The sequence below is a fragment of the Nannospalax galili genome, unplaced genomic scaffold (genome assembly GCF_000622305.1).
Source record: "Nannospalax galili isolate Female #2095 unplaced genomic scaffold, S.galili_v1.0 scaffold390, whole genome shotgun sequence".
Classification (NCBI taxonomy): Eukaryota; Metazoa; Chordata; class Mammalia; order Rodentia; family Spalacidae; genus Nannospalax; species Nannospalax galili.
Genome location: NW_008330777.1, coordinates 760101 through 775777, shown reverse-complemented (window position 1 = coordinate 775777; position 15677 = coordinate 760101). Strand labels below are relative to the sequence as shown.

Here is a 15677-nt window from a genome sequence, read left to right as displayed (position 1 = left end):
CAGTCACTTGGCCGATACAGAAAGATAAAAGTTCTGCCTGGCTTCCACTGCAGACCCAAAGTTACCGCTTATTCTTTGAAGCATGGAGATAAAAGGCAACAAATGCTGTGCTTTAAGACAAAAATAATTTTTTTCAATTGTCAGTCTGCTTCCTGGAATTGGAAGGAACCTTGTATTAGATGTAGTTAAAGATTTGAGGAGTGCTTCACGTTTGGACAGTTTCACTCTTCTCTGGGCACTTACTTCATTAAGGAAACCATCCTAAATCTATGCAGCTGTAGATACAATCAAGGGAAAAAGAGTCTCAGTTCTAACTCAGATTCTTCTCAGCACCTGTCGTTTCTTAAAATGTGATGTCTAAGGGGTAATAGGCACACACACATGCACACTCATAAAACTATATATATAAACAAATATTATTGACACCTAAGTTCTACATTTGTCCCTCAGATTCCTTTTGTAGCTGTATCAGTAAATACCTGTTCAGTTTCTATTATATATAAAGCATTGTTTAGGGGCTGGAGAGTTGGCTCAGCAGTTAAGAACACTGGTTGTTCTTGCAGAAGACCCAGGTTCAAATCCCAGCACCCACTTGGCAGCTAACAACTATCCATAGCTCCAGTCCTAAGGGATCTGACGGCCTCTTCTGACTTCTGCAGGCATTGCATGACATGGATGCACTTACCTACATGCAGGCAATACACGCATACACGTAAAATTAAAATAATAAATAAATTTTTTTTTAAAGATGAAAAAAAAAGCATTTTTCATAGTCACTATTCTCAGGAAAAGGTCTATTTGGGCAAAAATATTTTAGGTGAGTTATTCAGACTCAGAAGTTTGCTAGGTATTTACTTTTTAAACACGATTTTGTTATCATTTTTTGAAGTGCTGGGGATCTAACCCAGAGCCTCAGGTATGCTAGGCAAGTGCTCTCCACTGATCCATATCCCTAGACCCAGCATAGGCTTTTTTGATGGCTGTGAGCCAGGCACCAATCTAGGCAGGGTATACAGCAATAAGCAGGATAGCATTCCCTCCCTTTTAGAGCACATTGAGAAAATCTCAGCAGAAAGAATGATATGCATGCATCACAGTGCTTTGTATCCTCTAAAGTGCTCCAACAAGATCATCTCATTTAATTCTTCAGCCAAGTGAAATATTGCTCTCCATCACGGTAATGAAGTAACTGAGGGATGAAGGTGAAGATATTTGCCCAAGGTCACACAGTTAGCGGTAGACAGGTCTGGACCCTGGCTCTAGACCTAGCCTGGCCACTTTTGTGACCTTTTTAGTAGGCTGCCTTTCTGCACCTGAGCTCTTTGTGCATTGTGCTAAGGGTTGGACAGATGGGATGGGTGTGATGAGAAAGCAGAGTGGAGGGAACATTGCACAGGATGCCTAGTGAGGCCACACAAGTAAAAATCTCCAGCTCAGAGGCTGAAAGTTTGATTTTATTTTGTTCTTTTTAGTCACCTGTACCAGTGACCCCCAAGAGCATCCGACGCAGGCATCGTGAGACATTTTTCAAGACACCTGGCAGCCTCGGAGATCCTGTCCTTAGGAGAAGAGAAAGGAATCAATCACGAAACACCACCTCAGCCCAGAGGAGACTAGAAATCCCCAGCAGCGGGCCTGACTAACCTGCTGCTTTGGCAGGAGGGGTGGCCTCAAAATACCTGGAGGTCCCTGTGTCCCAGACAGTGCCCAAAGTGGAACACAGGCCATCCTGGTCCTCAGCTTGTGTCCTTGCTCTCTTTTTCATCCACTGGTTATGCCAACTTCCCAATATCATGAATCATCTATCTTCCCCGAAGTAATGATTATTAATTATGCATTTAATACTAGCTAGAGTTCAAGCTCTGCACAGTGTCACAGCAACAGCACTGTCTGTCTGGTGTGGTTTGATTCAAGAATTACCCAGTTGCTGGAAGTAGGTCTGAACAGGCTGCTGGAGCCTTGTGGTCTTTCTGAAGGGGGAGCTGAAGCACTTAACCGGATAAACATTCGTGTTGTGCATTTCCACTTGCCCTAAGTAGGGCTGCGGTGAGAGAACTTCCTTTCTACAGCTTAAACATGCTACTGCTTCCTTCCTTTTCACCAGGAAGCCGCCTTCAGTTATGAATCCTATGGTATTATTTATTTTGTTCCTGAAGTGGGACTTAGTGCAAAAAGTTTACAACTACAGCCTAACAAATTTTTTCAGGGTATGACGACTTGAATGTTTATAATTTGTTGTATAATTTGCCCTGCACTTACTCTACAACCTATTAATAATGTGGACAAATGTATATACATGACAGATGTCAAGACCAAAATAACTGTGAATGCTACACCTAGCTATGGATGAACTGTGCTGACCCTTCTGAGGGCATGAAGACAAAGGTGAAGTCTAAGGGCCTTTGTGGCTGCTTTGGCAACTGCGAACGATGAAGTTTTACTGTTCAAAAACCCTACTATGCTGTTTTCTTCACTATGTGCCCTGAATTTTTTGAACTTAAATGCTCAATGTAAAGTGTCAGGCATGCATGTCATATTTGGAGGGGTAAGAAGGAAAATGGGGACATTCTGTTTTGTTACCAGGAGTATTCAAACCGTAATTCTGTGGTACTCTCAGAAATAAGAGCTGTGAGTTAATTCCAACACAGATAGAACTCTGGAAACTGTTCCAAGTATCCCTCTGAAAACCATGTTACTTTAGGAATCAAACTTGCTCTCTATTCTCAATTTATTCATATTTATACCTCATGTTTATCTCTTCAGAGTAAATCTTTCCCCCCTTTCTCTGCTTCCTTTTTTCTTTGCTTCCTTCAACCTTTTTTTTTTTTTTCTTTTTCTCTTTTAAACTTCTTAGATTTAGAGTCTTAATATAATGCTCTTTTTTAATTTTGGGGCCCTGTAAAATATTATGTGAAAGAATAAAAATATTAATTTAAGAGACTCTGGGAGTCTAAGTAAAGTAGCTTTCTATCAACTACAGGGTGCCCTTAGCCTTACTACCCCTACAGTAACTTTTGAAAACTAGAGACAGGTAGCCAGATTTAATAAATTTGCTACTTAGCAAATTTTTATCAACACTAAGCTTCTAAAGTTTACAAGATGATGGTTTTCTCCTTTTTAAGAAACTCTTGTGTTAAATAAAAATTACATAGTAATGATCACTCTGAACCCACACCAGTGGGTTCCTTATTGAAACAAAAATAGGCCTTTTTCAGGTAGTTTACTGGATATGCAGCAAGGGAGTTTGTACAGAGTGCTGGCATTTAAAATCTGTGCTGCATAAGAACTATGAAGTATTTCCACCAAGAAGTCTGCATTTAGATAGAAGCAAGCATTGAAGAATGATCCTGGATGGTCTTCATCTTCGCTTTCTGCTGCCCTTTTATTGTAATTATTACTCTGTGAATTGACCACATTAACCTCAGGATTTGTGGTTCTTGAGTGTTAAGTAGTTCCATTAAGGAGAAGGGTGTGACCTCATGGCCACAATCACTGATGGAAAACATAGGGAAGTCGCTTCTGTGTAAGAACTCATGTGGCTTCCTGTTATGTAAAAATCAAATAATCAGTGATTGTTTCTGTCAAGAAAGTGACTTCAGAACGGCTGGCTGATGGCTGGTGCTGCTGCTGAGCTAGACCTCTGGGGTAAGGAGAGGCAATGGCAGTCTGGAGTTTGTTACTATCTAATTTAGTAAAAAAAGTAACTGTTGGAGGTCCTTTGAAGGAGATGCAGCTTTGAGTCAGCACTGGTGAGGTGGGGGTGCTCCTTGCTGTCCAGGGTTTGTGAAACCCTAGCATTCTGGTTCAAGAGTTGGGGGTAAAATTTTTATACTTGAATCTACCTACCAAGTTTACATTACTCAATTCCTTTTTGTAAGGTGCTATTTCTGTATTTGAATAACTTTAATGTAAAGCTGCTTCCTGCTTATTGCACTGCTAGGTTTCTGTAGGTGTTAACTTTATTGCTGCTTGCTGCTTGTGTTTTCAATTGTATTTCGCTCTGCCCTTTTTCCTAATGGCTATATTATCTATAGCCATCTGCTTAAAACGTACTACATGTAAATCCATTTTTTTCTTTTAGAAAAATACTAAGCTCTATAAAATAGCAATAAAAATAAATATTTAGTAAAAAATGTTGGTTATGTTACTTTTTTATGTTTGTTTTGTGTTTATGTGTATTGGGGACATGCATGTACCATGTAGCACATGGAGTGGATGTCAGAACAGTTTGAAGGAGTCCATTCTCCTAACATGTGGGCCCCAAGGGATCACACTCAGGTGGTCAGGCTTGGCAACAAGCACCTTTAACAGCTGAGCCGTCTCACCAGCCCTGGTTATTTCTTGATGGGTTTGCTTTTACTGCTGTTTCTGTTTTTGTTAATAGTAATGCTATTAACAAAAGCTGTGACAACCATCCAGACCCTCCAAAACTGAAATTGGATCCTTTTTGCTGAGACCTTCCTGTGGTTCCCACATACCACAAATAGCTGCATCAGAATGGCCCAGGCACTTGAGAGGCTGGAGGGACCATGTTATTAACCTGGCTTCTACTGACTCCAGCTGGTATGGGTTTGGAGCTTCATCATGAAACCAATGCTTATTCAATGCAGCAGTCACAAATGAGTGAAGGCTACCCTCCCAGTCTCTGGTGTCTGTGAGATTAAGTGCTTCTCAGCCTAGCAAATGCTCACTTTTAATTTAGGCCAGATTCTATTGTTAGCATAGATTCCTCCTGGCTCTTTCAAGGTCGAGAAAGTGATCCACTGTGCACAGGTGTCCATCTCTGCTGCTAAATCATGAGGTGTGACAAGCTGATGTTGAGCTCATGCACATGGACAATCCACCAGAGGCCTCATCTGGTCAGCATACGCCTGAACTTCCTGTAACACGGGCAACAGATTTTTCTCCAACTGCTGCCCTCCCATAGCCTCTGTTTTCCCCGTATGTTAGATTCCTGGCAGACTCCTAAAATGGTGGTTCAATTGCCAATATTCTAAAACAGTGGGTTCAAACTTAGCTAAGGCAAGACCCTCTGCTTATCAGACCAACCAATCCCAAGCTAAACTGCCCAGCCTACATTATGGAAAGTTACCTCAGCACCTAACTGCCTATAAAAGATGTCTGACTTCCCCTGCTGGTTGCTGTCTCTCTGATCCAGGAGGCAGTCCAGCAGTTTGATTACCACCCCCCAATAAACTGCTGTCCCCCATGGAGTTGTCTTGGTCAAACATGGTCTTCACTGCACGCTTCCATACATATGGTGCCAAAACCCAGGAGAAATGCCTGGGTTTCTTATGACCCAGTTCCTCCTTTTACTGAACCAAATTGCTGACCAGGCACGCCTGCCTGTGATAAGGACCATCTTGCCTATGCCAGCTCGTACCACTCACTACATCAGACCTGCAATTATAAATCTATCTGCTTTCCTCTGTCCCATTCACTCTCTGACAGAGTTCAGGTAAGTGCTCGCCTCTCAGAACTGCTGATCTATTTCTCTGCCTTCTCTCCCCATCCTTCTCTGTGTCTCTCAGTTTCCCTCCTTCCTTTACCTTCCTACCTGGAGGTCTTCCCTTCTCTCTGGAGGTGTTCGACTCATTTTCAAGTCAGACCAGTGCACTTCCCACATCCTGCTGGGGGTGCCCCTCACTTGTCCTCAGGTCACCTTGACAAGTTACTTGGACCCTTTTCTTGCTTGGAACAGCATTGTGATGGGGACGCCTCTCATGGCTGCTACTTCTCTGGGAGGACCCTCACCCTCCTTCCTCGTCCTGGACTTGAAAGGAACTCTCTCATGGAACTCTCTTACCAGTTAAGGATTAAGGCATTAAGGCAGCTAGGGGCTCTGACTGCCCTCTGCTGGGCCCTTGTCAGGCTATGACCTCTTCCTCTACTCCTTCCTCATCCTGGTCTTGGAAAGTTCTCTGCTTCATATTCTCTACCAGAAGGTGGCTTGGAAGTTCCAGGAGCGTCCCACTGGGCCCCAGACAACCCCTCCCTTCTCCTTTCCTTGCCCTGGGCTGGGAAGGTTCTTTACTTCATACTCACTGGTCTACAACTTAAGGTAGCTCAGAAGTTCTGGTGCCTCCCACTGTGTCCTTGTCCTCCACCCACTCCTGTCTTCCATCTTTCTTTTTCTCTTTCTTCCAGTGTCTCTCTCCCTCACTTTGCTGGGGATGGTCTCCGATCCCTGACTGATACTGTTATTTTCCATGTAATGTTAGATTTCCTTTTCTTCCATCCTATACTCAAAGCTATTGCTCCTCCTCCCTCTAACCAGTTACAGGTTCACTGCACAGCACAGGCAAAATGGTCCAACCCCCCTCTCCCACTCCCATAACCCTTGTTCTGCTTCTGGACCCAGCTGCAGACATGTAGGTCTCTAAGTCTTCCCACTTTTCTAAATTCTTCAGAGAAGCATAATTTCTCTCTTTCATATCCCTCTTCTACCAGACTGGTGTAACTAAATTTGGGTGTTTAATAACTATACTTAAAGGCTTATAATAATCTTGTCAAAGGGACTTAAAGGGACAAGTTTTGTTCCTTTCCCTCCAAGGTTGACTAAGTCCCAGGGAACTATGGGAGCATCTCTTGAAATGTCCTGTAACTGTGATGAGTCACCTGCCCTGTTCAGGGAGACCATGGGGAACCCCCTAGAAGGACTCAAACCAGTGTCCAGTCTATAAAGAGGAGGGTCAACATGGAGGAAAGTTTCTTCCATGCTTCCAAGCAAAGCTATGGTCAAGTAGGACATTTGACTTAGCCTCACATAGATGGAATGGGTAAAAAAAGGCCTCAGGAGCCAGAGGCTCCTCCCAAGCTCATGAGACCCCTGAGGACCAGATCCTCAACCAACCTTAAGAGTAAGACTAAATTGGTTTATTTGCGCCAACTGCATGGTCTTAAACACCCAAAAGGAAAGTATAACCAATGATTAAAATGATTGGTATATTTCTTTTAAGAGTTTAAAGGATTCCACTTCCCAAACATTAGGGTTAAGTTCATATAAGACGTTATTTACACAATCTCTCACTAATGATTTTGTTTTTAACAAGAAGATGCTGCTCAGGTATAAGACTTCAAATCCTGGCCTAATCAACTGCAGTGCCTACCTGCAGCCAAAAGGAAAAACACACTATTCTTATCTAAAAATTAAATGATGGCTAAATTTGTCTCTTTCACCCTGTCTAGAGGACATTTGGGAGGGAACTCACACTGTGATTCTAGCCACTCCAACAACTATGAAAGTGCCTGAAAAGCAAATCCTGAGTCTAACCATGGCAGCCGAAAGAAAAATTGAGGAGAAGCCCAATAGATGGATGCTTTTGGAAGCCCTTATGAAGAAATTCTGACTTAGAAAGTCACCCTGTTCTGACTTCTCCTGGTTCCCTGCCTAGAATTTGTGCCTAACTTCTCTTGCCTTTTCCTTCTTCTCCTTGGCCCACTGATATCCATCCTCCTTGTAATAATGAGTATTCCATGCCTTTCACATTTTTTCAGGACAGAATCAATGAGATAACCCAACAGTCAGTGAACCAGATGCTTTTAACCAAATTCCCTCAGGTTTCCTACCACTGCCTGCCTGACTCCACACTTTGAATCCATGTTCCAGCCTTTTGAGACCACCCCTCTTTACTGAAGTCCCTGTCCAGCAGGAAGTAGCTAAAGAAAGATCATTGTTGCCCCTTATCATCAACAAAAGGCTGGAATGTTGGGTTCTTGGCAGACTCCTAAAATGGCGGCGCAGCTCCCAGTATTCTAAAATGGTGGGTCCGAAGTCAGCTAGGGAAAGTCCCTCTGCTTATGGGGAGACCAACCAATCCCAAGAAAAAACTGCCCAGCCTCCATCATGGAAAGTTACTCAAGCACCTAAGTGCCTATAAAATATGTCTGACTTCCCCTGCTGGCTACTATCTTTCTGATTCCAGGAGGCAGTCCAGCAGTTTGATCCCCCCACACACACCAATAAACTGCTGTACCCCATGGAGTTGTCTTGGTCAGTGGTCTTCACTGCACACTTCTATACACTGTAGTGTTTATAAACTGGGGCAAGATCTGAAACAGTCTCAGGCTGACTGACTCCCATTACCCACATCTAGTGCCCTTTTTCCTAAGAACACCCAACCACACTCAGCAACTTTTGAGGCTACTCTGACCCACCACCTCCTCAGGCAAATCAGTTGCCAGAACCTGCTTCCTACTTCAGGAAAGGCTAGAGGCAGGCATCACCTGAACATCTCCCCTGTCTCTGAAGAACACCTCCCCTAGCTCCCTGTAGAGTACCTCCCTTCTTTTCCTATAGGCCCACAGAGGTGGAGAACTTACTGACCTCACTAAATCCATTCCTATTTACATTTACCCTAAATCCATTCCTATTTATGTTTCTTCAAGTGTTACACAATCTTCTGGGTGACAGTACTCAATAGTTGTGTTTCACAAAACCTCTATCAGTTCTTCAGAGCCTATGAAATACAGTATTTCCTGTAAGTGGTGCTGCAGCCATACTCACCGTTTAATATCCTTTTACAACACACTTCTGCCATTCAGGATGTCCATGTCTCTAGATCATCGCTGAGGTACTGAATATTCATGAGTATCAAAGTAGTCCTGATGGTTAATTTGTATTAGTGTTAAAATCTATTTGATTCAGTGTCTTTTCTGACCAGAAAGATTAAGAAATCAGATCTAAAGCTAAAACAGCTTCCATCCTCCCACATCTAAATTTAATGTTAAGTAGCCCACTGGTAACCTTTAGTTAAGGTGGCTATTGTAAACAAGTACCATGCATTCCCCAGCTGTACTGATAGACTCAGCTGTTAGGGGGAATTAAGAATGAAAAGTGGGATTAGAGAGATGATTATAGACTTAAGCTCATATTGAGTTTTTTAAAACTGGCTTGAATATGAACTTTTAAAGATTTTTTAAAGTGTTTTTGAGAGTTTCTTTTTTTGAGTATTATTTTTGCACTAATTCCACCCTTCCCAGCCCCCTCCAACTTCTCCCACGACCTCTCAATTTCTTATCCTCTTCTTTGACTATTGTTACATATACACACACTTATAAATATACATACATATATAATGTACTAAGTCCATCTAGTGGTGCTTGTGTTTAGGGCTACCAATTTGGGATTAGATAACCTCTCAGGGAGCCAGTCGCTGGAGAAAACATTCTCCCTCAGCATCCATTGATTGCCTGTAGCTCTTTATTCCGCCCCCCCCGACCCACCTTGGCATGTCAACCAGTTTTTTTGTTATGCAGATCTTGTTAGACTACCATAGTGTGGAAATTTTATTGCTATAGTTTCCCTATCACATCTAAATGCATTAACTAGCAGCAGGTATCTTGTCCTTCTGGCTCTTACAGTCTTTCTGCCCCCTCTTCCTCAGTGATCCCAGAGCTGTGGGTGTAGAGGTTCCACTGGAGATATATCACTTAGGACTGGGCACCTCATAGTCACTGATTCTCTGCATTTGGCCAGTTTGGAACTTGTGAACATAGCCAAATACACTTACTTGGAGAGGTCACAGACCCTAGAAAAGAAACTGCTTCTTTTACTTCCCTAAACCAATGTAATTTCTTACTATAAATAAACATCCCTATATCCCTATATTTACAAACAAGTGTGCCTTTCACCACTCATCAAAGTATCTTTTTGAAGCAGGTGAATAGGAACCTTTTTTCAGAACATTTTATAAGAAGTTTCTCTGAAAAGCAATGAATTCATCCTCTAAATCCTTTGAAACTAACTTGTTCTTCACTAAGAAAACTGAGTAATACTCGCTTCCTAAGGGTAGATTCCATGAGTGAGTTATATCTGTATGTACCAGGACTGCCTCAAAGCTCAAAGATGCCCCCCAAAATGGGGGTGTTGGAACTTTGGAGGACTATTCATTGTATGGTTTCAGTAGCAGGACAGCTAGATAACAAATTAGTTTGTCTTTCCATTTTTTATTTCAGTTCAGAAGAATGGGGTCTGTAGTGTAACCAATGTTTACAAAATGAACTTAATCATGACAATCCTGCTTTTAAATTTTCAGTACCATCCCAGGCATCATTCTTCAACCCGTGTCCAGTCTTCACAGACTGGTTCCAGCTCACCTTGCCAGCCATGGGAGTTGCCCTCTACTGACTGTCAGCACCCATTTCTTCTCCTCTTCTATGTTCTTACCCCCAAGGACTAGAAACCTGGCAATTACATTTCCCAGACTTCATGCTGCTAGATTCTAGATGTGAGTTTGACATACCCACGCATGCAAGACTAGTAGATAGAAAGGACACTGAGGCTGTTCCTCTCACAGAAGAGCCCAAGCTGCACAAATGTGTTTGAACAAAGGATTTTTGATAGAAGTGAAATGATTGGTCAGTGATCATGATAGGTACCTGTTATTTATGTTGTGATCCATGGGCAGAAAAAGCAAAATTATGCTTCACTGAGCTACTCAGAGTTAATAAAGCTTATCATAGTCATTGAAATTTGAACCATGGTAGTAAAGGATTGGTGCTGAGCTGTGCCGTGGAGCTGGCATGCATCTACATTACAGCCAGGCACATCAAAAGTTTTATTCTCTAAATTCTGTGATTGAAATCAATGTTTTATCTGAAGCCTTCATTCTACCTTGCCAGTTCAAGATCTCGGTCAGTGCAATCCTGACTCTGCACACCCCACCCCCCCTCACTACAGAAGCAGCTTGACAACTTAGTGGCAAGTATTTTAAAACAACTCAGACTTAAACAAGGGTCCTTGATAGATGACATTGTTAAAGCACAGAGGTAGGACAAAGATTCTGCTCATTTTCACCCATTCTCCAGGCTCTACCTACCTGGCTATGTCAGTTTTACCCACAGGCTGCAGCTGTTACAGTCCTACACATTCAACTAAAGAGAAAAAAATAACTCGAGAAGTTTTTTGAGAGTAAGAAAGGACTTTCTCTGAGTTTCTCAGAAGTCTCTCCTCAATTCTTTTTCTTTTAATTTTTGTTTATTAATTTTTATTTTCTGTGTATGAGTGTTATGCCTGCTTGTATGTAAGTGTACCTGTGTCATGCAATGCCCAAAGGGGACAGAAGAAGGCATCAGGCCCCCTAGAGCTGGAGTTACTGGACAGTTGGTAGCTGTCATGTGGCTGTTGGGATTTGAACCCTGGTCATCTGCAAGTGAAGCCAATGCTCTTTAACTGCTGAGCCATCTCTCCAGCCCCTCTCCTCAATTCTTATAAATCAAAATTGTTGTATACACTTGCTATAAGATCCAGCTATTAAGACCTTGGTGCCCAGGGCAGCATGTGGTGAGTGATGGAATCTGGAAGGTGTGGCCTTGTGGAGGGGCCTTGTATTATTGGGGAGTGTTCTCTTAAAGGGACTGTGAAGCTCTGACCATCACTTCCCGGCTTCTTTGGCTTGCATTGTGACCTTTTTCTTTAACACATATTCCCCACCATTACCATCTGCTGCCCTCAGCAAACCTGAGCCAGTGCAGGTGCCATGCCTTTTGAATCTCTGAAATCATGATTTCAATAAACCTTTTCTATTTATACACTAGCTACCTCCAGTATTTTTTTTTTTTTTTGAGACAGGGTCTCCCTATTGCCCCAGCTGACCTAGAACTCACTATGTACACCAGGCTGGCCTTGAACTCACAGAGATCCACCTGCCTCTGCCTCCTGAGTGCTGGGATTAAAGGCGTACTCCACCATGCCTGGCTACCACCAGTATTTTATTATAGCAATGAAAGTTGACTAGTACAACCCTCACTTTTAGACAGTTAGACAAGATTATTTTTTCTATTAAATAAAACTATCCATGGAACAGAAACACATGGACTCCATGAAGGGAAACTGACCCCTGAGAAAAAGTTAGGCTCGGTTAGAATGGAAAATACAGGAACTAGATGCTGGGTAGCAACAATGATTTCACTACAGCCCTGCTCTCTTCCCTGAAGTGATGTGACATCAAACCAGGGGGAATGATAAACAGGCAGTCAAACTGCCATCAAACGAGATGCACATTCCCTTCAGCCCTTTCTTATCATCTCTTTTGACATCACTATAACCTCCTTGGATAAAATGAGCAACACTATGGCATACCCCTGATCTTTCCTCATCTAGGCCCAAGGCTTCCCCAGGCTTTTTGTCCCTTATTTCACCTTCACCAACACTGACATCTCCTAAGAAAATTGTCTACTGCTTTACACAGAGCCCAGGGATCCAGAGACTTGTGAAGCTACCTCTGGTTCTTTTAGCCACAACAATTATTTCGGTTAAGACTGACCTACAATCTTATGTCCTGTGAAGTCTGCCCTTTGGGGCTGCCATCAACTTGGTATGCAGAAGCAAAATGCTTTTTCAACTAGCAAGGTCATTTTGGTCAAGTGTTTCAGTCATTTCAAGGGCATCAACCTCAGAGATACATATACAAACTGATATATAAAGATGCTTATTGTATTAATGCAAACCAAATAGCCTGAACAACACAGAAAATTGGATCCATTCCCATAATGCAGACTACTGAATAGTTTGACTGCAATAACTACATCTGTATGCAGCAACATGGATACATCAAAATATCTAGTGTTAAGTGGAAAGGGGAAAATTATACAAATAAAATTAGATTTCACATTATTCAAAAATTTAAAGCAGCAACTATATAAAAGGACAGATCCAAATAATACACACTAGCAACAACAGCGGGATTTCTAGATAGGAAGAACTCTGAAAGGGATATTTGGAATGCTTCAACTGCATCTATATTTTGTTTCGGTTGGAGCAAAGGGAACTGAAGTCAATTTGGCAAATGTAAACAGTAATTCTGAGATAAGTACTTGTATCTGTACTTTTCTGTAAATTAGAATATTTTTTGAAAAGTAAATCTTTCACATATTTTTTAAATGATGGCCACTTGTTTACTGTACACCAGTGTTCCCTACATTTTGGGTTTTCACAGTGCTGTAGGTTATCGCGTTGGCCCAAGTATATGCTCGGCTTCCTGCAGGAAGTTGTACATCCTCACAGGCTGAAGTCCAGAGGCCAGAACTCACCTGTTCTCAAGAAACATAGGAGGAGGTAGTATGTGTTCCTTTGGAGCAGAAGTTTTGAGATAGTGCTCATGATTTTCTAGGCCTGTTTTTTCCCCTTTGCCAGGAAATCAGTTATCCCAAACCAGGGCCATGCTGCCATGATCTGGAGGAAGAAGCAGGGCCATGGCAAGCCCTCAGTGAGTATGTAGATGAACAGAAAGAAAACAAACATGGTGACAAGTCTCTGAGATTTGGGGCTGTCTGCTGCCTCTGCATAATTTATGGCTATCCTGACTGGTATAATTTAAAAGCAAAATAGGAAATGGGAGCCAACACAGCATGGCTGATGTGATTTTAGAAAAACAAGCCTTCCAGAATGACTATGAATCTCCTAACATCACTTTTTTCTTTTTTAAAATAGAAGACATTATACAGAAAAAAAAAAGAACTTAGTCAATTCAACATTGAAAATGTGTGTGCATACATGTATGCATCTGGGTGAGTATGCTATGTGTAGTGTATCCTCACATATGTGGCTGTACATGCCTTGTGCACACCGAGAGGGACATGGCTGGTGCCCTGCTCCACCATGCTCTGCCTTAGTCCCTTGAGACAGGTTCTCTCACTGAACCTGGAGCTAGGCTGACAGCCAGCAAGCCCCATGATCCTACTGCCTCCATGCCCCACAGCACTGGAGGTACAGGCATGCACAGCCATGACCAACTTTTTACATGGTTGATGAGGTTTCGAGCTCAGGCCCTCACACTTGCACAAGTGCTCTTACCCACTGAGTCATCTCCCCAGGCCCAACATTGAAAACTTAACTATGTCCCTTACTACATTCTAGAGAGCTTCATCACAGTCTGGCTTTTCAGAAAAACCAGTGACTTTGCCCTGCCATGAGTAGACTTTTAAAAGGACTCATATATTCTAATCATTTTCAGATAATCCATTTTCTTCATATCCTTCAACTTCATTTGTATTCATTTCTAAAATATATTTGCCAATTGTATTAGTTAACTTTCTATTGCTGTGATAAAAACAGTGACCAAAACCAACCTGGCAAGGAAAGGGTTTATTTGGCTTACAGCAATAGTCCATCATCAAGGGACTGCAAGGCAGAAACTCAGGGCAGGAGCTGGAGCACAGATCATGGAGAGCGCTGCTTACTGGTTTGCTCCCCTGGTCAGGGCTCAGGCTGCTTTCTTATACAATACAGAACCACCTGCCCAGGGGTGGCACCACCCACGGTGGGCTGGGCCCTCCCACATTGCTCAACAATCAAGAAAATGACCCACAGGCTTGTCCACAGGCCAGCCCAGAGGAGGAAATTCCTCAATTGAGGTCCCCTCTACCCAGGCGTGTCAAGTTGACAACTAAAGCTATCTAGCACACCAAGGTAATCTCTGGCCAGCTGTTGGGCTCTTCTCTGCACCCACCTCTCCTGTCTCTAAGTCCTATCACTCATCACAGAAGGACAGACTCTCTCCTAGTCAAAGGAAGGTAACAGAGTGTGTTGTCTGAGTGTGGAAACCACAGGATTCCATCCCCACCACACCAGTAGGGATGACTGCCGCACAGCAAGACTGTCTATGCTGAGAGTCAGCTTCCCTGATGATGAGAGATGCATTCCAAGCCCTGGTGGGTCTCCAATTTTTTCTATCAACACCTTGAAGCAGGGACCAACCCAGTTGCCCACTGATGAAAAAATAAAAAATTATTAAAAGTATACAAGTCCCTTTGGGAAAGAAATTAAAAAACCATTTTTAAAAAAACCGAGTTAACATTACCTAATGAAATTTCTCCCATTTTCATTACTTATTTCTGGAGTTGATATTTCTTGAGGCTTGTAAGTAGTCATGGTGGACCCATCACATAGAAATTATGTTATTTGTCATGAATATGTAAGTATTTAAGGCCTTAGACACCTAAGAGATAAATTTCAAAATAAAACATTAGTTTTGAATGTTCAATTATTGATTAATATTTTAAATATATTTGGGCTTTTAATATGTACTAAAAATATATATAACTAAAGCCTCATAATCAAGCAAAGAAGCACAATTTAAATTTAATTCATTTATTTGTTACAGAGACCATACATAGCATCATATACACAACAAGGCATTTGAAAGGTATCTCTATAAATCATGAGGATGAGTCTGTTGGGGAACTGAGGGTCACACACTAGCTCAAGGAAGAAAGGGAAGTATGTAAAAATTACTCATTTAAAAGAGCTTGCTCAGCCGGGCCTGGTGGCCCATGCCTTTAACTCCAGCACTTAAGAGGCAGAGGCAGGCAGATCTCTGTTAGTTCAAGGCCAGCCTGGTCTACTAGTGAGTTTAGGTGAGCTGGTACTACAGGGAGATCCTGTCTCAAAAACAAAAAAACAAAACAAAATAAATAAAAGAGCTTGCTCATATCATTTAAAAATAGATGCTATGTATCAAACCCTATTGTGTCTAGATCACATAGTTTTGTATTCGTGAGAACAGCGACAGCCTTATTTTCAATATTAATATTTACAGGCCGCAGAATATTATATTCCTTACAAGAATTTTTAAAAGTACTGAAGAAGCAATATGCTATGCATGCAGAAAGACTGATGGGACCGAAGGAGTTGATGAAGGTCTGATTGTGACCCAACGCCAGACCAACTTCATCTG

At 42.1% G+C, this 15677-nt stretch overlaps 1 protein-coding gene across 1 annotated transcript in view; it reads left to right on the top strand.

Moving 5' to 3' along the window:
• The window catches only part of E2f7 (E2F transcription factor 7), a 45770-nt gene extending 41667 nt beyond the window's left edge, over window positions 1-4103 (top strand). The window contains exon 13 of the mRNA XM_008852020.2: window positions 1473-4103. Coding sequence (XP_008850242.1) covers window positions 1473-1643 — 171 coding nt within the window. The 3' untranslated portion in view covers window positions 1644-4103. The remainder of the gene's footprint in view (window positions 1-1472) is intronic.
• The last annotated feature ends 11574 nt before the right edge of the window (window positions 4104-15677 follow it).